This window comes from Herpailurus yagouaroundi, unplaced genomic scaffold (assembly GCF_014898765.1).
Source record: "Herpailurus yagouaroundi ecotype Mexico unplaced genomic scaffold, PumYag 163, whole genome shotgun sequence".
Classification (NCBI taxonomy): Eukaryota; Metazoa; Chordata; class Mammalia; order Carnivora; family Felidae; genus Herpailurus; species Herpailurus yagouaroundi.
The window spans coordinates 58,478,460-58,501,314 of record NW_024412404.1 but is presented as its reverse complement, the minus strand read 5'-3'; the positions used below and the strand labels follow the sequence as shown (position 1 = coordinate 58,501,314).

General features: G+C 51.0%; 1 protein-coding gene across 14 annotated transcripts in view; it reads right to left on the bottom strand.

Moving 5' to 3' along the window:
* Positions 1-678: 678 nt before the first annotated feature.
* The window catches only part of TACC2 (transforming acidic coiled-coil containing protein 2), a 215,030-nt gene continuing 192,853 nt past the window's right edge, over positions 679-22,855 (bottom strand). For 5 of the 14 annotated variants that reach the window (XM_040486647.1, XM_040486649.1, XM_040486654.1 and 2 more), the window contains 9 exons: positions 22,740-22,829; positions 16,180-16,323; positions 15,642-15,718; positions 10,928-10,971; positions 8,302-8,310; positions 5,584-5,744; positions 5,287-5,393; positions 4,759-4,879; positions 679-1,225 (listed from right to left, as the gene is read on the bottom strand). In XM_040486647.1, coding sequence (XP_040342581.1) covers positions 1,160-1,225; positions 4,759-4,879; positions 5,287-5,393; positions 5,584-5,744; positions 8,302-8,310; positions 10,928-10,971; positions 15,642-15,718; positions 16,180-16,323; positions 22,740-22,829 — 819 coding nt within the window. In that variant the 3' untranslated portion in view covers positions 679-1,159. The remainder of the gene's footprint in view (positions 1,226-4,758; positions 4,880-5,286; positions 5,394-5,583; positions 5,745-8,301; positions 8,311-10,927; positions 10,972-15,641; positions 15,719-16,179; positions 16,324-22,739; positions 22,830-22,855) is intronic. The other 9 variants (XM_040486655.1, XM_040486657.1, XM_040486656.1 and 6 more) reach the window with 2 other exon arrangements.

Below are 22,855 nucleotides of genomic sequence, written 5' to 3'. Positions count from 1 at the left end.
AAGGAACAGACTCCACCTCATAGCCCCGGAGGGAAAAAAAAACCCCACTGGTGCTCAGATTTGGGACTTCTGGCCTCCAGAACGGTGAGAGAATACATTTCTACTGTTTTAAGCTGCTAATATGTGATGTGGTGGCCATTTTAGGAAACTAAGATACCTTCCCACCCTCTCACTGCCCAACCTATAAGCTGGGAGCAAGTCAGGAGCCGTTAAAGAATCTACGGCCGGTGCATCCCGCCGTCATCTCCCAACTGGCCTCACTACCTGTCTCCTGTGGGTAACCGCTCGCCTGGGGCTGGTCCTTTAGAGGGAACTGGGCCATGTTTCAGGGTTGATGGTCACACACTAAAAGAATGCATAGGAAGAGGGACAGCGTGCAACTTCCCCGAGCCAGTAAAGGAAAACAGACTTTCCCGCCAAAACTCAGAAAGCGTTTGTAAAAACCAAATCTAAGCTAATTCAATACACTCCCATAAGCATTTAAAAAATAGCAAACCAATACTTCTCCTTAGCTTCCAACCTACAAACAGCCACGATAACGAAGGAAATGTTATTTAAATCTATGGATGAAGAAGTGAGCCAGACAGAGAGGAGGAAATGGCCAGATCTGATATGATTTCTAACAAAGGCGAGAAAAGACCCAACCCTTCCCAGAAAAGAAATCATAGCCACGCTTACTGCCAAGATCCAAAGAAAAAAATTTATTTACAATAGAGAATTTTATTTGAAACATGCATTTTTTTTTTAAACACAAACCAGCAAACGCAGATCAAGTTTACACTCCTTAAGGCAAGAGTCCCTGTGCAAGCTGTACAAGTTCATATTAAATCCAAAAGCCGCTCACCCTGGGAACTCATGTACAGAGGGCAAGGCCAAGGTCAGCGGTTTGTCTTTTATTAGAGAATCAGACAATCTCCCTGATACAGGAACTCTGAGGTCAACTTGCTATGAATTTATACTAAGAAAATGCAAACCAATAGCAAGAAATTCTGATAGTCTCCTTGGTACTGCATACAATCAAATCAATGTCGTTTAGAAAGGAAATACAGTAGTGCATACGAAAAAGTGAAAACAGAACCTGTCCGCGTCGCTGGAAGGACGGCAGTGTGCCGACGGTCATATTGCACGCAATGGTCAAGTCCAAACATTCGGTTCAAAGTTAGCTTTTCCCCATTTTGGCAATCAGTTCATCACAAATCTTGGTGAGTTCCTCTATCTCTTTATTCTGAAAGCGAAGACAAAACAGAAAAGAAAAGGCTGCTGAAATCTCCTGGCTGTCTGAAATCAAGCCCAGCAGAATGGTCTCTGGGCTTTCCAGGGGCCCGGGGGCCCCAGGCTTCTTGGTCCCCCTGAAATTCTCCAAAGCGGTACGAGGGATGAATCAAAGCACACATCCGAGCGCTAGCTGTGACCCTGAGCAACTCACGCAACCTTTCTGAGCCTTGGTGTCCTTATCTCTGAAATGTGGATGATAACATCTGTCTGAGAAAGGAATGCGGTCAGAATGCAAAGCTCCCCAGCAGTGACCGGCACGCAGTAGGGGCTGAAGCAAGCATTGGTTCTCTTTCTTTCATTTGCCTCTGAGGGATGCGGACATGAAAGGACGGTCCAGGCTGAGCTCTTTGGTGGCTTTTTTTGAGAAATGTCACCAGGAAGCATTGAGCAATCCTACTTGAATAGGGTCTCTAGCATTTAGAGGTTGCGAAACGAGGGGGTGCTGCGGATATGGGGAGGTGGGGAGAGGGGCAGGGGCAGATGCGAGATGCTCTAGGTTCCCTCGTGCCACGCACGCTCTGCCCGTGTGCCAAAGCCGGTGGGGGGGGGGGGTGGGGGGGGAGCTGACCACATGCTCAGCCCGCACCGACCAGCAGACAACACTGTCCGGGGAACGGGGATCCGACGGGATGAGTCCGTTCAAAGGCAGGTGTGGCTCTGCCCTGATGCCGACCTGCTTTGGTGGCCCATCTCGAATGGCCCTCGCCAAGGGGGCTGGATCGGTATCCCAGGAACACACCACAGCCACTTTTTCGAGGTCCCTGTGGACGGGGAGCCTCAACCTCAAGCCTCTCCCCTGGGGCTAACCCAAGACCCTTCTTTGGAAACCTCAGAACCTCCTGGTCCAGCTCAGAGCCGTGTGTCCCGTGCTTTCCGGGATGGGCTCCGGGTGCCACCCCTGAGTGTCACTACTTGGGAAGAGCCGGGCCTTCTTAGTGGAAGAGGAATTCAATCCTCACTGCAGTTCAGCCACCAGCCCCCGCCGGGAGACAGCCCCACCCGGAAGGTCACGACCCCGGCTCACCCCCTGCTCGAATTCACAGCCCTGAGAGCTCCGTTCTGAGAGGCACGGAGATGCCTGCGGGAAGAGGGGTGCCCTGCAGGAACGCAGCACTGGTCGCTCATCCTGAAATTACTATTCTTGCCAACCTGTGGCTGCTGGGGCCACCCAGGATAACTTTTCATCTTACCAGCACGCTTCCTGTGTGCCAGGCACCATGCCAAACACACCCCGGGGAAGCGGCCCCACTCGGTTCCCACAACAGTCCCTTCGTGGGAGCCACTGTTACTTCCACTTTTCAGTGAGGAAACGGAGGCTCAGAGAGGTTACGCGTCGCGCTTAACGGAAGGTCACACAGCTGGCCAGGCTCCAAGCCTGGAGCACAGACTGAGGCCGGCCTGGCTCCTAGACGGCTTTGCTATCTCACTTATTCAGCGTAACGTCCAGCGACTGATGGCTGAGAGGCACTGGCGGACCCGCTATGGACTCCTGGAGGTTCTCCAAGCTCTGTCTTTGCAGCATCGGCCCACTGCCTAGCAAACAGCCACCACGCAGCTCAGCTCACTGGGCACCAGCCTTTCCAGCACCCTGACTGGGCAAAATGCCCAGCACCCTCACTTCAGAACTGCCTGGTGGGGAGGTGGGGGGGGGGAGAGGATAATGCTTCTGAATCTCTTTAAAACAGAGACCGTCCCTTCTGGATCTCAGAGTCCCGTAGGGAAGAACTCAGGGGATAAATCCGTGTCTCCTCGGTTTTAGTCTCAGATGGTTGCAGATCTATTTGTATCTTTTCTGTTCTCCAAAACGGTGCACCCCACCTCGCCGTCTTCCGTGTTTTCTAGTTTGCCAGAACGTTTATCATTACCTTCATTTGGCAATGGAAGAGTCTCAACAGGCCAGGTTGCCTAGAAAACATCTATCCTGACTCGGGTTTTACCTCTACTGTTTTAGCTGACACCAGGATACAGTGCAAACACCATCGAATCCTGATGTAAACAGAAGGGAACAAACATATTGCTGCATTTTCCACCTAGAAACATCTGATGCCCAACTGCCTCAGTGCCCAAAATGCTGGGGGGAATGTGGTCTTTAACTTAAAGGAGTATTCCACTTTTCAGGAGTCACCCAATATGCCACACATGGATTATCAACATTCAAAGAATAAAAAATAAACACCCACTCGGGGCGCCTGGGTGGCTCAGTCGGGTAAGTGTCCGACTTCAGCTCAGGTCACCATCTCATGGTTCGTGAGTTTGAGCCCTGCATCGGGCTCTGTGCTGATGGCTCGGAGCCTGGAGCCTGTTTTGGATTCTCTCTCTTTCTCTCTCTCTCTCTCTCTCTCTCTCTGCCCCTCCTCTGCTCACGCTGTCTCTCACTCTCAAAAATTAATAAACATTAAAAAAAATTTTTTTAAATCTTTAAAAGTAAACACCCACTTAACACTAACAATGCAGTGCCGCTCAAAAAATACAGACAGAATGAGTAAATGCTGGACCTGACTCTGTGCTTACTGCTAGGAACGCAGAGCAGAGCCTGGAAAATCGAAGCGGTTGAACAGACTTGGGGTATTTGGCACCGTCCAGACTTTTTCCTTCTTTCTTTTTTAAAAATACAATTCTGTCTGGCGGCCACTTGTCTTCATCCCAAAAAGAAAAGGCAAAGAACAAGAATGATCTGGAATGTGGGTTTTCTAGTGCTGAATTCTGGACAGCCAGGAAGACTGTGGACCCAGCACCATGCGATGGCACTGGTGCCATCGGCCCCCAAAGGACACCCCCGCCCCAACTGTGACTACCCATTAAGGCCCAAATGCAGGTGAAGTGATGCTATCCCAGGCCACTGGGTTCTCGGATAACCATCCAGGGGACTCCGAAGGCTCAGTGGATCAACCATATGGGTTTGTTCTGGAAACATACTCAGGGAGGGAGACTGCCTGGCCCACAGTTACCCAGATTCGGACTCTTGGGCGGAAGGGGCTTCTCATTTGGACACCCGGGGAGAGGGTGTGTGCAGTGGACTGAGTGCTAGACCGGAGATCAGGACAAGCTAAGGGACCTCAGGAGGGCCCCCCCCATCCGTGGAAGCAGGCGGACATCTGGGGGACCTTTCGACCCCAACGTGGCCCGTTTTCTGCATCTGCCCCTGGCCTCTGGTGGTTACCCGATTCCCCCACCGGTAAGCGTCTAGATAGATGCAGGGCGGAGTACAATGCCCAGCACATCGAGATTTTTCAGTAGATGTGTGACAAATGAATGGATGCTGAAAAGGGAGCGAAAACCAGCAGCAAACACCCAAGCGGACGGCAATTCCAGGAAGAGCAGAGAGGACAGTAACAGGGCTGGCCTCACACTGGATCTTCCGGATGGAGAACAAGCGTATGCTCACGAGGCATACACCTGTCCCGGGAGCCGCGGAGGCCGCAGGAAACCCCAGCCTCTGCTGATCTGAGGGTCTGACCAGCCCCACCGGCCGTCGGCTGTTACCTTCTGCTCCAGTGTCCTCTCCAGAGCGTCCACACGAAGCTGCTCCTTCCGCAGACTGGCCTGGTAGGCAGCCTGCTCCTGCTGGGCCTTGCCTCGGACCTGCGCGATCTCGGCGTTGGCCCTACGGACACAAGGTGGGGGGGGGGGGGGCGGCGGTGCTCAGAAAAGATCACCCTTCCCCGGAGACCCTTCCCACCTTCCTCCTCTCAGCTCTGGGCGGTGGGAACGGTCTGGATCCAGTTCCTGTACCAGCGGGGGCCTGCTTAGGAACCCAGGAGCACCCCCACCCTGCCCCCAACCCCCATTCCCATGAGGCCAAAATGCTTTGGGTGGGTGCCCTGGAGATTACAACAAGCACGCTCCACTTATCAAGATGCCGAGGACACTGTTATCACAAGTCACACTGAAAAAACACAGAGGGATTATCTGCTTTTTCTAAGCCAGGGTCCGTGGGGTGATTGGAGCTCCCAGCCTGCCTCGGCAGGGGGTGCCGAGAGGTCTTTGGGAGCAGACCTGAGGCCGCATTACCTGTCCAGCTTTTCCTCTGCATGCACCTTCAGGGCCTGGTACCTCTGCTCCTCTTTCTTCACCCGGGACAGGTACTCCTGGGCACATTTCTTCAGCACTTCTTCATTCTGACACGACAGAGGACAGAGGTCGTACCCACAGAAAAGACAGCCCAGGTGCTGGGAACCCCAAGAACTCCCTGATGCGGGTATAACGCTGGACAGCCAAGTCCAGTTCCCTGTGCCTTCTCTCAACCTGTGCCTCCTCCTCCCGCCCCGCACGTCTGGCCACCTGCTCGGCCCCGACACACACACACACCTTGCGGAAGCCTTCAAGGACCTCCTTCATCTTCTCGTATCTCCTGAAGAGATCGGCCAGAGATTTCTCCACGGAGTTCAGGTCGGCCAGGGCTTGCTCCTTCTCCAGGACCAGCTGCTGGACAGTCTGGTGGGAGACTGACTTCTCCCTCTGCTCATCCTCTGGCAAGAGACACAAAGAACAGACGATGGGACCGGTGCATCCCAGCCTGGTCTCAGAGGCAGCTGAGGCCTCAGATCGCAGGTCAGTCTAAGCACGGGGCAACCCAGACTTGGGACGGACCCGCTCCCCGAGCCCACCCAGACCGTCTCTGAAGGCACAAAAACCCCCACAGCTCCAGCATCGCAGACCTGGGCCTTTGCAGTGTTAGAAGGGATGGAAACCAGCCACCGTCTTCAACCTGATCAATGCAGACCCCTCAAAATCAACATTCGAGGCCCCAGGGATGCTATGTGGTTGATGGTGGCCAACAGATCCATAAGGTGGGAAAAAACTCACTACTGAATTTTGTGTTGAGCAAGATAAAAAGGTATAGGAGTCTGGGCTCCGAGGAACAGGTCTTTCTATATATTATCGACATAAAGACATGGTTATTGGAAAAGAAAAAGGTTTCACCCTTAAAACATCCCATGAACCAAGGCCCACATAACCACCAGCCCTGAAATTCTGCTTCGCACAGAAACGGACATTTCCTTGGACACAGCAAATGTTTTAACTCCGACAAAAATGGAGCTCTTTCCGTCAAAGTGACTTTCTCAGTTATGTACCTAAGAATTCTGGCCAGTTCAGAGTGGCTGAGCCTAGTAAAAGGAACTGCTGTGTCCTCCGACCCCCACTACCATTCTACCGTGAACGTCCACGGCTCCCCACTCACTCGGGTTCCTGACACCAGGCGCCTTCCTGAGCATCTGCGGGAAGCGCCTCCTCCCTACTTTCCAGTCCATTCTCTTCCCGGCAGCGGTCAGACATGCATGCACACTGGTGTGCACCGGCTGTCTGTCTGCCTAGAATGCACGCTGCGTGAGGGCAGGGTCTTAAGTCTTGCTTTGTCCACATCTTTAATCCCAGAGCCTAGGACAGCGCCTGACTCACAGGGTGCCTCAACACATCCGTGCTGTGAATGAACGTGCAGAACCTTGGCAATCCAAACCCCAAGCCATGCTCATAACCATCTCTCTCTCCGCGAGCCTGTTAGTAACAGACCTGGAAGGAGGAAGCTCCCTTCAAAGAAAGGGGTGCACTTGTGATGAGCACTGGGTATTGTATTGAAGCATTTTTACACCTAAAGCTAATATTGCACTATATATTAACTAACTGGAATTTAAGTAAAAACTTAAAAAAAAAAAAAAAAGCAGAGGGACGCTGCTCTGGGTTCTTTCCCTTGTGTTCCTGGCGGATCGGCACTGTCCTGTCTCCTAAAGTTAGGTGTATTCTTGTTGCATGCTGTGGAGGGAAAGGGCTCAGGACAGGGGAACCACATCCTGGGTTTTAGCTTCGGCTGTGAGACAAACTCATTCAAAAGTCCTGACTCTCGGGGGCTCAGGGCCTCATTTCCAAAATGAAGGGGTTGTCACACATGATCGTGCACCTGAATCAGCGGGGGCTTGTTTAAACACAGACAGCAGCGCCCCACCCAGTGAGTTCTGATCTGGCAGGTCTGCGGTGGGGCCGAGAATCGGCATCTGTGACTAGTGCCCCGGTGATGCTGAAGCGGCTGGTCCAGGGGTCACGCTTGGAGAGCCACAGACCCGGAAGATGTCTGATGTACCTCCACCCCTGCCTCCAGAGCCCCCGCTGCCGGGGCAGAGAGGAAGGACCCAGGCGCCAGACTCTCGACTGCCCAGGTTCGTTCCGTCCTGGCTCTGACACTCACCAGCTCTGCTGCCTTGGGCAGGGTTTTTAACCTCTAGGAGTCTCAGCCTCCTGAGCCGAAAGAGGGGTTCACATTACTTATCTCGTGGCATTTCAGGGAAGATTAAGTGAAAATGTGTATGAAGCCTGTGACATAATAAGAACCCAGGATCAGTGACCCATCATCAACAGCATCATGGGCACCCCCAAACTGGCGTGATGTCGCATCAATCACTCACAGAGGGGGAGCTTTTTAACACTCGGCGAGAAAAGAACCGCCCGCAATCTTGCTGCGCCCAGACTCCTAAAAGAAACGATGCTCCAGTAACCGAACACTTGTTTTTATTACGTTTTAGCTGCTTCCTTAGTCCTCGGCACATGGTACAATGCACATTCCGGGGCTGATCTGAGGCCACGTATACATTTCACTTGGCTTGTAAAAAGCCATTTATCAAACAGAGTCCATCTGATTTCCTGGATCTGAGACTTAGCTTGCCTCAGGTTTCCTGCCCTCCCCCCAAAAGGCTTGTAAAAATAGAAATTTCCCGGTTCCCAGGAGACGGAGGAGGTGAGAATGCGCCACAAATCTTCTTGCAAATTACACACGCAGTCAGGTTCTTGGCATCAGGAAATCAGCCCTAAACTCAAAATGCTCCAGACTCAACAACAAAACAATGCCCTTGGAGGTTTTTCTGTTTTGTTTTTCTTTTTGCAGGCAAAACACTATTAAACCATGTTTTTCGGGGGGGGGGAGGGGGAATGCGGCAAATACACAATAGCAAAAGTAACAAAAACAGAAACAAACAAACAGACAGACACGGGTTGCAATGGGCAGGTGTCACGTTAGGTGAAGAAGCGTTTACTTACCAGGCTTGCCTGTGTGTTTTGCAAGCAAAGGGCAAGAAGCAACAGAAAATGGAAGCAAAACAGATAATCAGGGCAGTTGTTAGGAAAGCAGAAAAAAAATCAATTGCAACAACCTGGAATGCAGAAAAGCACAGAGGTCTTTTTTTGGTTCTGAATCCTAAGTATGCAGTCTCTGAACTCAAGAGCATATTCTCTTTAGTAACATGTGACGAGAACGGACGACGATGGCAGGACACATGTCACGCGGGCGTGGAACATTTGTGACGGTTACATGGAAGCCAGAGAGCCGGGCTGCAGCCAGGAGGGGCTGGCGCAGGTGGGGTGAAGTTTTGACTTCAAAACGCTACCAGTGTTCATTCTGCCTGAACTGCCAAGCTCCTGGAGCTTGAGTTTTTCCCTCCCACCAGGGATGCTGGGTAGGCGGGTGCAAAGGAGAAGAAGAGAGAGAGGAGGCTGGTATGTTTCCACGTATGGGGACCCACAGCCTGCCCAGCAAGAAGGCGGGTCCTGCCCGCAGTGACAGGGAGTCCTGGCTGTGCCTCAGCCCCACGCCGTTGTCTGCAAGGACACAAGGACCTGGAAATCTGCCGTGGCCCTCATCAATGCCCTGCAGTAGTGACTGACAGGTGGCAGCCACAGACGTGCCAGCTGATGAACAAGGTCTGAAAAGTGGCTGGTGAAGGTGCCCGAGGACGGGGAACCAGGACGGGACATGCGTCACCCTGGGTGACAGTGCTGCCTGCAGCTAGGGACACCGGAGGGCGCTCACAGGGCCTCCGCCAGCGCTCAAACACCCCCAAACAGGAAAATGCTCAGAGGGGTGAGATCACAGCTCTTGAAGAGAGGGACCCTTCGGCCAAACATACCAGGTCTCCCCGGGGGAGGGGTGTGGGGGGCTGGGGGTGCGTAGCCTTAACGCCTGCGGTCTGAGCTCCACCCACTCAACCTGCCTAGAATTGAAATGCTCTCCGAACTACTCCCACCGGCAAATAGGCTGCAAGGAAGTCAGAGCTGAGTAACCTTTCTGTCCAGCAGGGACGGGCCACTTGCGCCAGGGAGAGAGATTCTTACTCTTCGGTGTTTAAGAGGGAACGAATGTCTACTTGTATCAAAAATAGCCAGCCGAGTGCTAGCAGGTGGCTCCGGATGGCATTCTCTCAGGGGCAGAGGCTCCTGCCCTTTTACCCCCTCTCAACCTTGGCCCAAGTGTCGCACCAAGGGCAAAAATAACAATGTAGGACGCTGAGATGCAGAAGGATATTTCCAGATGAGCCACGGTAGGTCTGGGTGACGTTTTCACAACCTAAGACTCCAGGAGGCCACACTGTGCTCAGCGTGTCAAACACTGTATATTGGAAGACATAAATCCTCCTTCCTGACCACTTTTACAGGCAGCTTTGGTTCCAAGAGGTTTTTTTTTTTTAATATCTCATCCATATGTATTCATAAATTCGTATACCAATTTAATAAAGAGGTTTCATTCGATAGAAACCATACGCCACGAGCTGATCCTTAGAAACACCCAAATGGACTCTCCCTGAGATCTGGGAGAAACGGCCTCTGTTGTAATAAATCAAAATGAAAGCCCCTTTGAATAGAAAGCCCTCAGTTGTCAGCCTCTTCACCATTCCCAAGGCTGCTCTCATTTATCTTGGGACAAGCTAGAGGTGTGGTAGCATGACTCAGACCCAAACGTTTGAGAGAGAGAGGAATCATCTGTTAACCCAGCGTCCAGCTTCGACACAGAAACTGGTGTGCAGTGAGCTGGGGCTTTTACTCCATGTGTCCTCAGGAGTAAAGATTTTTTTTTTTTTTTAAACTGGCATCCTGGACCTAAGCAAATAAAATAAAATAAATAAAAAAAAATCTCCCCCGCCCCTGCCAAGTCATAGCATCGTTTTTGAATAGTGATCATTAGTGTGAAAATGGGCTTAGTGCTTCTGTGAGCTCTTTTCCCATTCTTCTTCTTCTTCTTTTTTTTTTTAAGTGCCAGGGGGTGTAGAACTTGCCACTTGAGGCCATTTTTTATTGGAGGCCAAAGCAGTGTCAGGACCGGCTGCCAGGGGTGCGAAGACGGATTCTGAGTCAATGCCCATCCCCGTGAGATCAGGTAACGCGCAGGGGGGCGGGGGGGGGGGGGGCAGGCAGGACTGACACGCGTTCCACCGTCCTTGCCCTAGAACCCTGCGTGAAGGCTGAGTATCTTGTCCCTTGAGTCTAAGTTAGAGTTGAGGGATTTGATTCTTCGTCCCTCTCATGAGCCAAGAAATCCCCCAAACACCCTAGGAACCAACCCAAACCTCTTTCCCCATGAAGTGGGCAAGTCCTGGCTCGATGGTGGCCATTGAGGTAACTGCCATGGCTTCCCACAGGCACGAATGGTGCTAAGGAACATTCTAGCAGGTGTTTCCAGGAGGCCCCCAGGCTCACATTCTGGGATGCTCTGGTCCCTCGGTGAAAAGCGGTCACTTTAGCAGCACACACACTAACATCGGTCCCTCCCTGAAGGACTTCATGTTCTAAGAGGGGCCGAAGATGAACACACTCGGAGCGTCTAACTTCAAAGCCCTCCCCCCGTGGTTCAGAAGCCTCGGGGAGGCTTGAGGCCGCCAGTCAGGACACCTACCTATCATCTGAGCGATGGTCTTCTCATACTCAGCCACTATTTTCCTGTAAGGGAAGTAAAAATACGTTGGAACTGTGACAACAGAATGGCTTCTAATTGACGCTAGGGTCCCCATGCTGGACTCAGCAGCCTGACCGAGTCTTTTTTTTTTCTTTTAAAAAAATTTTTTTTTTCAACGTTTATTTATTTTTGGGACAGAGAGACAGAGCATGAACGGGGGAGGGGCAGAGAGAGAGGGAGACACAGAATCGGAAACAGGCTCCAGGCTCTGAGCCATCAGCCCAGAGCCTGACGCAGGGCTCGAACTCACAGACCGCGAGATCGTGACCTGGCTGAAGTCGGACGCTTAACCGACTGCGCCACCCAGGCGCCCCACTTTTTTTTTTTCTTAAAGTTTATTTATTTTGAGAGCAAGGAGAGAGAGGGCGTGCAAGTGGGGGAGGGGCAGAGAGAGAGAAAGAGAGAGAGAGAGAGAGTGAGTGTCCCAAGCAGGCTCTGTACTCTTAGTGTGGAGCCCGATGGGGGGCTTGAACTCACAAACCGTGAGACCATGACCTGAGCTGAAACTGAGAGTCGGATGCTTAGCAGATGGAGCCACCCAGCCGCCCCTAAGGGACAAGTCTTATTTGTCACAGTTGGTTCACACCTCTAGGTGCACCTCCAACCCCGCCCCTCTTCTTACATACCCAAATAAGTTCATTTTCCTAGTGCATGACTCTGAACACAACATGCCCCTGGGCAAAACCTTCGATGCATCCTTACTGCTCACTGAGGAAAAAACATAAGGTCGACCCTTCAGCCTGACAATCAAAGCCTTCCAGAACCTGAGCCTGATGGCTTTCATCAACCTTACCTCCTTCCCTGCCGTCTCATGAACAAAGTGGTTCAATGAGAACAAATGAGTTTTTGCCAGCTCTGGGATTTTCCACCTCCATGACCCTGCCCATGTTGTTCACTTCGCCTCTCTACTTCCACCTCTCATAGTCTTGTCTGCTTCTCAAGGTCCAATTCAAATGCCATCTCCTCCAGGAAGCCTTCCCTGATTTCTCCTCCAAACTTCAAGACATTTTATCTGAATCTTCTAAAACATCTCACACATCTGGCATCACAGTACATGAGCAGAGGCCCCTCACGGCCCAGGGGCCAGTACTTAGTCACCTACGATGGGGATGGGGGCAGACGGGGGAAGAAGGAACAGCAGCACTTCTTGGAGAGCCTCAAGAAACCTCAGCTACACAAAGGCACGAAGATCCCCGGCTTGTAAGACTGTCTCACTGCTGCCCCAGGTGGAAGGACCCAGGAGTGAAGAAGCCCCCCTCTCTCTTGGAAGTCAACCTTCTGGAAGGAACCTCTCAAAAAAGACTTGAGAGTTTCACCTACATTATCCAACAGTTAATCTCCACAGGAGAGCCCAGAACGGCCCTGATTCCAGCTGGCCCTGCCTCTCCCAGCTGAGTGGCTCAGACAGGTTGGTCACAGACACTGGGGACTCAGCTGACTCCCTGGTATGGTTGAGGGTCACCCTGGACCCTGACTTTCAGGGCCGTGGGAGAACTGAATGAGGTTAAAAGACCAGTGAAAGCAGAAGGCATTCTGCAGAGTCTAAAGGCGTCGCAGCTGCTGGGTGTCTGTCCCTGGCTTCTTGACCTTGGCCCCAAGGACAGCGCCTCGACCAAAGCCAACCCACAACAAAAAAGGTGACCGCAACATGAGCCCACATGGGTTCTTTCTGAATCCTACCTACACAGAAGCACTTTGCGTTTTCTATAATTAAACAATACCTCCTTGTACCCCTGAGTCACAAAACAGCGATGGACCCCCTGAGGCTGCCCCACCTGAACCCATCACTGGACCACAGGGGGTGCGGGACGTGTCCTTCCAGAGGTGCAGGGAGACCAGGGGCCCGAAGCCGCTTCGGTGGCACTGTATTTGCAGCTCTTTCTTCCTCACAGTGAAGTGGTGCCTGATTGCCGCCAGGATTGCTATGGGCACACTGAGGCACAGGGTGACGCAGGAACCTTTTCAGAATCCCAGGGCTACAAAGCGGCCGAGCTTGGCTCCGCATCCAGACATCCGACTCTGGAGCCTTTTCATACCCCTTACTCCTCGAGGTGCTGTGATTCACCCTTCTTCACAGAGGCGGAAAGTCAGCTTACAGAGTTAAGGAACAGGCCCCAAAGCAGCTAGGAAGCGGAGCCTGACTGTCACCTGGTCTGGTCTGGCTCCAAGGTGGACAGCTGGGCCTTCAAACACGAGTGCGGCTGTGTCGGCTGGTGACACCGGAGTCCCGCCACACTGGTTAGTCAACAGCACTCCCTGGAGCCCCCAGAGGTACAGCTCCACCCGAGGACGCAAAACGAATCAGGGATGGAGCTTCTAGCCTTCCCAGCATGCCCTGCTTTCATTTTCAGGGCAGGAAAAAATGAAAGCCATGTTGTTCCCTCCTCTACTCCCCTACTGGAAAAAAAAAAAAAAAAAGAGAGAGAGAGAGACATAAAGGAGAGAAATTTTCAAATGACGCCACCGCAGGGCCTCAGTGTGAATGTGTGAAACAGCACGCTCGGATTAACCTCCAGAAGCGGTCACAGAAAGCATCAGTAGGAAGAAGGGACTAATAGGAGAATTTCCAGGAAGATAATATTTGACCTAGAAAACAGGGGATCCGACTACCCTAAATAATTTGCTACTTAAAACCGTAGCCAGGAATGTAGCCGATTCTGATAATTAACCAGCAGCGACTATTGCAATCAAGCGCCCTCTAAATGAACCAATCCAACCAATTTTTAAAAACTCATCTATTTTTTCCCTTATTCCCAAACTCTGAGACTCAAAAACGAAGCAAGCCTATTGAGGATTTTCAATACAGCACCAGATCTTTCATCTCGTTCAAAACGATCTCTCATCTCTTCCCTTGAGACTGGAAAACCCATGTGTCAGTTCAGCTTGTGCTGAAAAAAGGCTGGTGTGTGGAGAGATGAACTGTGCTCCCAGGAGCGGTTCTCAGACCTGGCAGCAGCTGGAGCCCCGGGCAGTGCTCACTAACCTGGGATGGCCCGGGCCAAGGCTTGGGTCCCAGTTTCTTAAAAACGCCACTTGGCCATACCATTTTTAAGATCACATCCCAAGGGTAAGTTCTAGCCCAAGACATGGTTTCCTAGTCTCTAAGATGACGATGAATCACGAAGGAAAGTGAAAGGCAAAAAGGTCCGTCAGACATGACGAGGGAGGCAGGCCCCTGGGTACTGTGGAAAGAGTTGGGGTTTTATGACCAGAAAGGTGGATTCAAAATCACATTCTTCTAACTAGAAGCTCCGGGACCTCGGACAAGTCACCTGACCTCGGACAAGTCACCTGACCTCTCTGAGCCCTTCCACTGTCAGATGGGGCTGATGATCGCTTCTTGAGGGGTCCGGGGAGCAACAGAGACCGTGTGCTAGAAACATGGCACATGGCACGTGATGTGATAGGCACTCAAGATGTGGTGGCTGTTACACTTCTAATACCAATGCAGCAAATGGAAATAAATCATTCGGACAAAATTCCGGAGGTAACCCAACCGTTTATCCACGGAGACTGGTGAAGTTCACTTTCTTAGAACCACACAAGGACCATTAAACCTGTTACACATTAAGGTCCAGTTGTATAAAAATCTGTCCAAGATTTACAATGTTAAAAGAGAGGGGCGCCTGCGTGGCTCAGTCGGTTAAGCGGGTTATGACTTCAGCTCAGGTGATGATCTCACAGTCTGTGAGTTCGAGCCCCGCGTCGGGCTCTGGGCTGACAGCTCGGAGCCTGGAGCCTGATTCGGATTCTGTGTCTCCCTCTCTCTCTGCTCCTCCCCTGCTCATGCTCTGTCTCTCTCTGTCTCACAAATAAATAAAAACATTAAACAGATTTTTTACAATGTTAAAAGAGAATACAGGATAATGTACAGTTCTACTCCCCACTTTGGAAGAAAAATGGAGTCTGTATAGACACATTCACACATTTGCAATCAGAAATAGAAAATTCTTGGGGCGCCTGGGTGGCTCAGTCGGTTGAGTGTCCGACTTGTGATTTTGGCTCGGATCATGATCCCAGGGTCATGGGATGGAGCCCTGCGTTGGGGGATTCTCTCTCTCCCTCTGCCCTTCTTTCTCCCCCGCTCTCTCTCTCTCTAAAATAAATTAAAAAAAAAAAAAGAGCGGTGCCTGGATGGCTCAGTCAGTTAAGCATCTGACTCTTGATTTCAGCTCAGACCATGATCTCACAATTTCTGAGATCGAGCCCCCATGTCGGGCTCTGCACTGACAGCCCGCTTGGGATTCTCTCTGCCCCCTCTTCTCCGCTCCTCCCCTGCTCAGGCTCTCTCTCTCTCTCTCAAACTACATAAATAAACTTCAGACAAAAAAAAAGGAAGAAATGGAAAATTCTTGGAAGGATATACCAGAAACGGTGGATAGCAGCTACCTGAGGGGAGTGGAATTGGAGACTGGGTGGGAAAGAGATTTGCTTTTCATCGCACAGGTATTTATTTGTTTGCAAGGTTTAGCTCAGGTGCATGATATTTCCATAAGAGTAACATGACGAAAAATACTTTTGCGAAAACATAAACCTTGTCTCTTAAAGAACAGGTGACTCTTGGGAAGACCTGGTTCATGGGCCACAGCAGCTCCAGCTGCTATGAGACCACAGGTGGGCCATGCCCCAGGTGCCAGGAAGCACCACAACTGACCTCATCTCCATCACCTCCCGCCTGCTTTCTTCGTATTTAGCCTTCCACTCCGAGACCTCGCTCTCCTTGGTTATGATCTGGCATCAGGGAGGAAAGAGAAAGGTGAGCTCCAGAGGAGTGAATTCAGATCTGAGCGATTCGCAGACCAAGAAGGAAACACTGAATAAATGTAGAATTAGAACTTCCCACACCAAACAATAATTGGACTCCGAGAACTTCCCCAGAGCGTGAGACAGAAATAAGCCAGATATCAGACTTCCGCAATGCCCACCAGGGAGCAACTAAAAGGCATATGCTTTTTGTTATAAATCAAACAAGGCCATAGAGGCTCATTAAACAATGGTGTCCAGGAAGATCAAAGCCCATCTGCTACCCGCCTCTGTCTGCAATGGTTACAGAATACAGTCTGTGTCCAAAGATGCTGGCTTTGTGGACCATGGGTGTAAACACAATTTTATTTACGCGTGGCAGAGACTGGAGCCTTTCCCGGGGCGACCAGAGCCGCCCTCCTCCGAGCCACACGCATGCCACACAGTACCTCTGCTCTGGCGATCCGGAGTGCGGAGTCCAGGTCAGGCTGCTGGAATAAAAGGCCTGCGGGCTTGTCCACCTCGGCTGTCCCGATGCGGGAGTACAAGGCTGTTTTAGAGATGGAGACATCTGTTGGGTGACCAGCTTCTCTCTGTGGGATGGTTTTTAATTAGAAAAAAAAAAACACGTTAGTATCACGCATAGGACAGAGGATTTGCATTCACCCCCTCGTGAGTGGGTCAGTTGTATGGTTTTGAAACAAAGAACATCAAAAGTATGAGAAAATGCTCAGACTGATGAGTGGGGAAAGGCCGGATACAATCTATGGAAATCGATCGTTTTGCACCTGCACAGGCAGACAAAGGGGCTAATGGCAGAGGCCTCCCCAACTCCCAGCTTTCGGAGTCAAACATGTCTGGTGCCTGCTTATCACTGCCATTTATCAGACGCAGAGGCATTTAGGCACAGCGCTTAAGAACCAAGGCTGTTTTCCGGCGGGCTCCGCTCCCAAAATAAAAGCCTGATGGCGAACGATGCTGAATTCTAATCTCCATTTGCCTAGTTTTGAATAACTGCAGATCTGATCAGTGTTGCAAGACTGTCTGCATTTCAATTCGGGGAACATTCGTTCAGCCCCGTTTGAAAGGATATGTTCACACAAAGCTTAGGGCCTACCGTGGCTATCAACCAACATCACCTTCGAAAGCTAGTTTGCGGAGGCCCCAAGGGAAGGGTTCCTTTGCAGTTACATCGCCTGAAGTCTGCTGTGTCAACGGCAAAACCGAAAACCGGATCGCTGACAATATCCCCACTGGCTGGTAAGACCCTCAACAGGTGGTGGGATTCCCTGCCCTCTCCCACAACTGACACTGGTTTGACTGGACAGGGCAGTCACCAGCCTCCTGGGAGGGAGGGGAGGACCACCGTTACTCTTCCTCCCTTTGCACCCAAAGCTCAGCCATTTCCAACACACTTGAGATGCGGAGTTAGGAGCATGGTCAACGGTGCAGCCGGGGCTGGTAGTCTAGTTCTTTTGTCAGAGACACCAAACCAAGCAAGCACACTCTCAGTCCTATGCATTAACCTCCTGACACCGTCACGGATGCCCAGGCAAACCGCCACCCCTGGGGACTAGAGTCCAACGCGATGTGAAGTGTCATGGTGGGACTGCAGGTTCCTGGGGAAATTCATGAGACGTGGGCAGGGAACACAGCTCTACCCTGCTGGAGTCGAAAGAGGGATGTGCAGAAAGTACGGGGAGGACTGGTCTTATAAGCGGAAGCAGGTAAGGTTAAAGACCCGACGGGGCGGGGGCGGGGGCGGGGGCGGGGCGCACCCGAAGGCTCTCTCTCTTCCATCCCACGAACAGGCCTGCTTACCCCCCGCTAGAGCATCAGAGGAAATGAACTTGAAATAACTTAGAAAACTCAGGCAGAAATTTAATGGATAGGACTGGAGATGACAGAGTTAGGGCCAGTTAGTCATATACATGCACAGCCATGGTTTTGGTTGTCCCAGAAGCGGGCTTGGGTTTCGCTGCCCCTGCCTGGTGTTGAGCGTTTGGGCTCCCTCTGCAGTGGGCCCCGAATGATCACTCAGAGAGGGGAGCACACGGCCCCCTGTTCTACCAGACCCTGGTGATACTCTGGTGTCTAATGGGATGCCACGATCTTTCCTTCCTCGGGTCCTAAAGAAGCCTCCAGTGCAGGACATTTGAGCAAAACCCAGGAGCTGGCAGGCTGATCTCGCAGAAGAAAGCATGCCACCAGATCAGAGCTACGGAGCCTCTCCCGTGCATGGGTTAATCTCTGCTGTTTGAAATGTTTTCAAGTCTCTACTTGTCACATGGGAAACTTCTCAGGAAGTAAAGACACAATTACACCTAGACAATAAGACTCTATTTGTATTTACGGAGAAAATTCATAAACACAAGATACTGAAGACGATGAAAAAAAAACCTGTTCCTGTCACTTTTTAAGTAAAGTGTCCTTTGAAAAAATAATTAGAATAAAATTTCAAAATGGAAGGAACACTGGACAGCATCCACTCATCCTGGTCTTCTGGAAGATGAAAAAATGGGAGGATCGAAGTGATTTGGCCAAAAGGTTTCCCAGAATGAGATCCAGTTCTGACTCCAAGTAAGAGAGCTCTGTGAAGCACGAGGGGAAATGGACTAAAACTAACTTCATCGGACAGGGCAGAATTGAAATCCGACCGCTGCAGGAACTGATGCTCTTGAAGCTGCCTGAGTCCTTTGTACAACAAGGAAGGGAATGAAATATAAATAAATTAATGAGCTTGCTAAGTAAACACAATGGTTAGCACCACATACAGTGATTCACTATCACCTTTCATCCCGGCCACCTGGTGTTTTCAATAAAGGAACAGATGACTTCAGAATCCATTTGAATTACTGCCTGCGGTATCTGCATGTTAATGAAATCCAAGGTACACACTCCTGTTTTCTCTTACAACCAAGAACTATTTCTAACTGAAATAGGCTTGTGTCTCGCTGATATTTTAACATCGGGCTTAGATTAAGCTTTGTTCCTCTTGCAGAGACCCCCACTCACTGCAGCTTTGGAGAAGCCCCAAAGCCAGGAGAAATCACAGGGTGGTAACATGTGAAATGGCCCCAACTCAGAAAAAGCAGGAGCCTTTGGAATCAGCTTGCGGCCCCTCAATCCACTCACTCAGATCCTGGTTCCTGATGGGACCCTCTGGGGCACTGCCACCAGTCAGACCCGCAGACCTCATGCCTGGGGCCTTTCTGGCCTCACGGTCGTGCCACACACCCAGGCTCACAGTCCTTGTGGCCGGTTCCCTGTCTCCAGGCCTCAAGGGAAGCAAGGTGGGATCCCTGTCTGGGAGCCAGCTGTCCCCAAGAGCTGTGGGAGACGCGTGCACAGGGTGGGGGCCAGGAGTGTAGGTCAGGCTGGGAGCCCAGGGCAAGCTGGGTCAAGGTCATGGAGAGGGGGCACAGGCTGGGACGTTGGGGGTAGAGCCAGGTGGGGCCCCTCGTTGGAGCTGCTGCATCCAAATTTGCAGGCTTTGAGCTCAGGATGACACTCAGTGTGTGCCCTCACCCGCTCCCACAAGAGGTGCCACCAGCCAGTGACTGGCCGCTCCTTCCCACTGAGTCAAGACGTGGCCTCAGCCCCTCTCCACACAGGCTGCAGGCGATGACCGCAAACTCCCCAAACTGGCAAATACGAGGTGAAACCCCAGGCCAGCCCTCTGTCTCTGCTCTCCAGACTGTTCTTGCAGCTTTCGGGCATCGTGCTGGTTATTAATGTCGGGGGTGGTGGGTGGTTTCCGGACAAAGCACGAGAGAAGGAGCCTATGAGGTCAGGCCATTCGCCCGCACAGGTTGCCCCAGACCTGCCAACTTCTCCTGCCGACATAAAACCCAGGCGTCTGCCTTTATCAGCCAGGACTCGTGGAGGAATCCAACGCTGCACTGGGGATCAGCACCCTTTGCCTCCCTAAGGGGCCTGTTTCTAGGACTTCCTCCGGTCCTGAAGCTTGTCATTTACATGATCCTTATTCCTACGTTACCCACACACTTCCTTCGGTCTTCGTATTTGGGTCCCCTCAACCAGAAAGGCCAACGGCCTCAGGGATCGCAACCAGTATCCGTTATGCACAAAGATGAAATCCACCCCCTCGCATGCCTTGTATCGCTCTGCAAAAGCCACACAGACAGGCCATTTACGCTCTATCTATCCTGGTTACACTCGGGGCGGCTGTACCGCACAGCTGGCCACCCTGGTCAGATTAATAACCCCGGGAGGTTACGATCGAATTCACTTCGGCCAGAAGGGGGTGGAAGAAAAACGCTAAGGAGCTACAGCCCCACACCCCGGCCCCAAGGAGTCTTCCCCGTTTCTAACATCTCCTGACTAATGAGACAGGAAACCCCACTGCAGACCTTCGAAGGTCAGCGCAGCTGGCTTTTGGTCTAAAGGGAAATGTAAAGTGAAGCTGCTTGAAGGAGCAACCAGAAATCACCGCCACCATATTTCATGTGGCTTTTCATCCCTCCAAGTGATTTCTTTTCATTCCAAGTGATTTCATTTTTGTGTTAGCAACAGTTTAAGACCATGCTGCCAAAAAGACTGGGCTATGTCACCTGCAGCTGAAATTTATGGGCAGGAAAAAAGAGCAAATTGGATACACAGCTGCTGTTTCTCTTTCTATACATCAGCAATTTCCAAAGCAGTAAAGGGGCAATCAAGCGTCTACATGAACGAGAAACCCACAGAAACCCAAAAAAGCGGTACAAGTTACTACAGCAGAGAAAAATGTTCCTTACGCTCCAAGACAGTTCTACCCCCAGGAATGTTTCTTTTAGCATACTCTTCTGAAATACATAAGGAGGTGGCTGGGGCCATCTCTCCGACCCACACGCAGTAGAGTCAGGTGACAGTATTTTCTATATGGAAATCAGGACACATGGTCTGAGAATGGGCTGTAATTGACAGAAGTCAACAGCCAGCCAATCAATTACTTGCCGACTGTCATGTCTGATGCACCCTTGGAAGAAGGAGGCAGGGGTACGAGACTTTCCAGAACATTTCACACTCAATCTGAACTCTTACTAGAACATGCTCAATTCTGCCTCAAACTGCTGGACAGGAATATACTACATTTACAGTGGCCAAACTTGAAGCAATTCATTCTGTCCTCAGGCCACTACCCAAGAATATCAAGAAATAAATCTAATGGGGAAAAAAATCATCACTGCTTAATGCTTTCTAAAAATCTTTCTCGTGGAAATTAAATCCAAGCTTCTGGGTTGACCATGAGAATAAGGACATCAGCAATGTGTGTGAACATTCTCGTCCCTGCCCTGGGTCCCAGTGTTCCCAGTCTGGACACACACAGTATGACCACTTTCTCTCAGTGAGCGATGTCTCTGGGAGGGAGCCCCCCTCCTTCGCTCCAGGGAAATCACACGTGGGAGGCCCTGCGGGCAGGAGCACCACATGAACTTCTGATCCTATATCAAGTGAGCTGTTAATAGAGATGGACAGGCAAGGGGCTCGCATTTGGAGACTGGAGTCCTCGTTCGTTCCTGCTGGGTCAGTGACTCACTGTCAGGCTTTGGACTGTTTCCATGGTTCCACTTCCCCATCTGTAAAACGGGCCCTGGACTCCCTACAGCAGAGAAGCTGTGAGATCAGAGGCAAAAGCGAAGGTGAGCTGACAAGAGCAGCTTTCATTCATTGCGCACCTACTGTGTGCCAGGCATGGCACCGTCCCACACACATCATCTATACAGCAACCTGCAAACTCGCTGTTAGTAGCCTCATCTTACAGCTGGAAAAATGGAGGCTCAGAGAGGTTCACCAACACGTTCAAGGCCAGAGTGCACTGGGCTGCCCAACTCAGGGCGGAGTGTGGGGGGTGAGCATGAAGCGGGTCCTCGGAGACCACAGCTCACCGTCAGCCCCGAGGGTTGGGCTGAACCTCACAGGGCCATAGTTTTGCACGTCTTCGGCGACTCGTTCAAACAGTTAAGAAAAGTTACGCCAAACTTGGAAGCCAGGCACAAAGATTTCTGCATGCTCGGTCAGTATCATACTCTACTCTAGAGCAGGGGTGGCCAACTACGGTGTGCGGACCAAATGGTCCAATGTCCTATTCTGTAAAAAGGGTTTTACTGGAACACCACCATACCCATTCATGTACATATTGTCTGTGGTCGTTCTTGAGCTACAGTGGCAGAGTTGAGTGGTTGTTACAGAGACCAGATGGCCCAGAAAGCCTAAAATACTGACCATCTGCCCTTTACAGAAAAGGGTTGCTTTTCAGTAATTCTATCGACTCTGGCCTATGGGTCAATCCAATGTCTCAGGAAGGTCTTGGTTCCACTATTTACTATTGATTAGGATCCGGTCTCATTACAGTTAGATATTAACTTGTAGAAAAACAGAAAACTTGTGGGACGCCTGGGTGGCTCAGTCCGTTAACTGTCTGCCTCTTGATTTTGGCTCAAATGATCTCACGGTTTGGGAGTTCAAGCCCCGCACGGGGCTCTCTCTGAGCTGACTATGCGGAGCCTGCTTGGGACCCTCTCTCTCCCTCTCTCTCTCTGTCCTTCACCTGCTCTCTGTCTCTCTAAAAATAAATGAAACTTAAAATAAAAATAGAAAAGTTGTGAATTATTTATTGTTCAGTAGAGAAGTGATTTTTACAGAAAACAAAACCTCAAAGTTTCTATTTGTCTTGTTTAGCCGATATTAACCAGTTTTATATCGGACCGTACAATAAGACTGCATTAAGATTCTAGACTTCTTTATTCCACCGACTCTACACCGGCTTCTCATATTTTCCTCCATTCAACCAGCTTTACCAACCAACCTGCTGTTTCCTTCATCACAGATTTAACTGGATCTTAGGGGTGAGCTCGGCGTCTACGCAAGTTATGCTTTTGGCTTTTTGGAACGTTTTAGATCACTTTGTAGAATACGGACATTGCCTGCTTGGCCAATGGTTAGCAAACAAACTTCTGGACCACACCACATTCTCAAGAGGCAGCGCACGGCAGCACCAAACCCGTACCTTGGTATCCTGGCGGCTACGGGAGGCCAGGGCAATCTGCCTGGCCAGCTTCAGGGCTTCTATCCGCATGACAGCAAACTCTAACTCCTCCTGCCCAAGGGTGGGGGGTGGGGGTG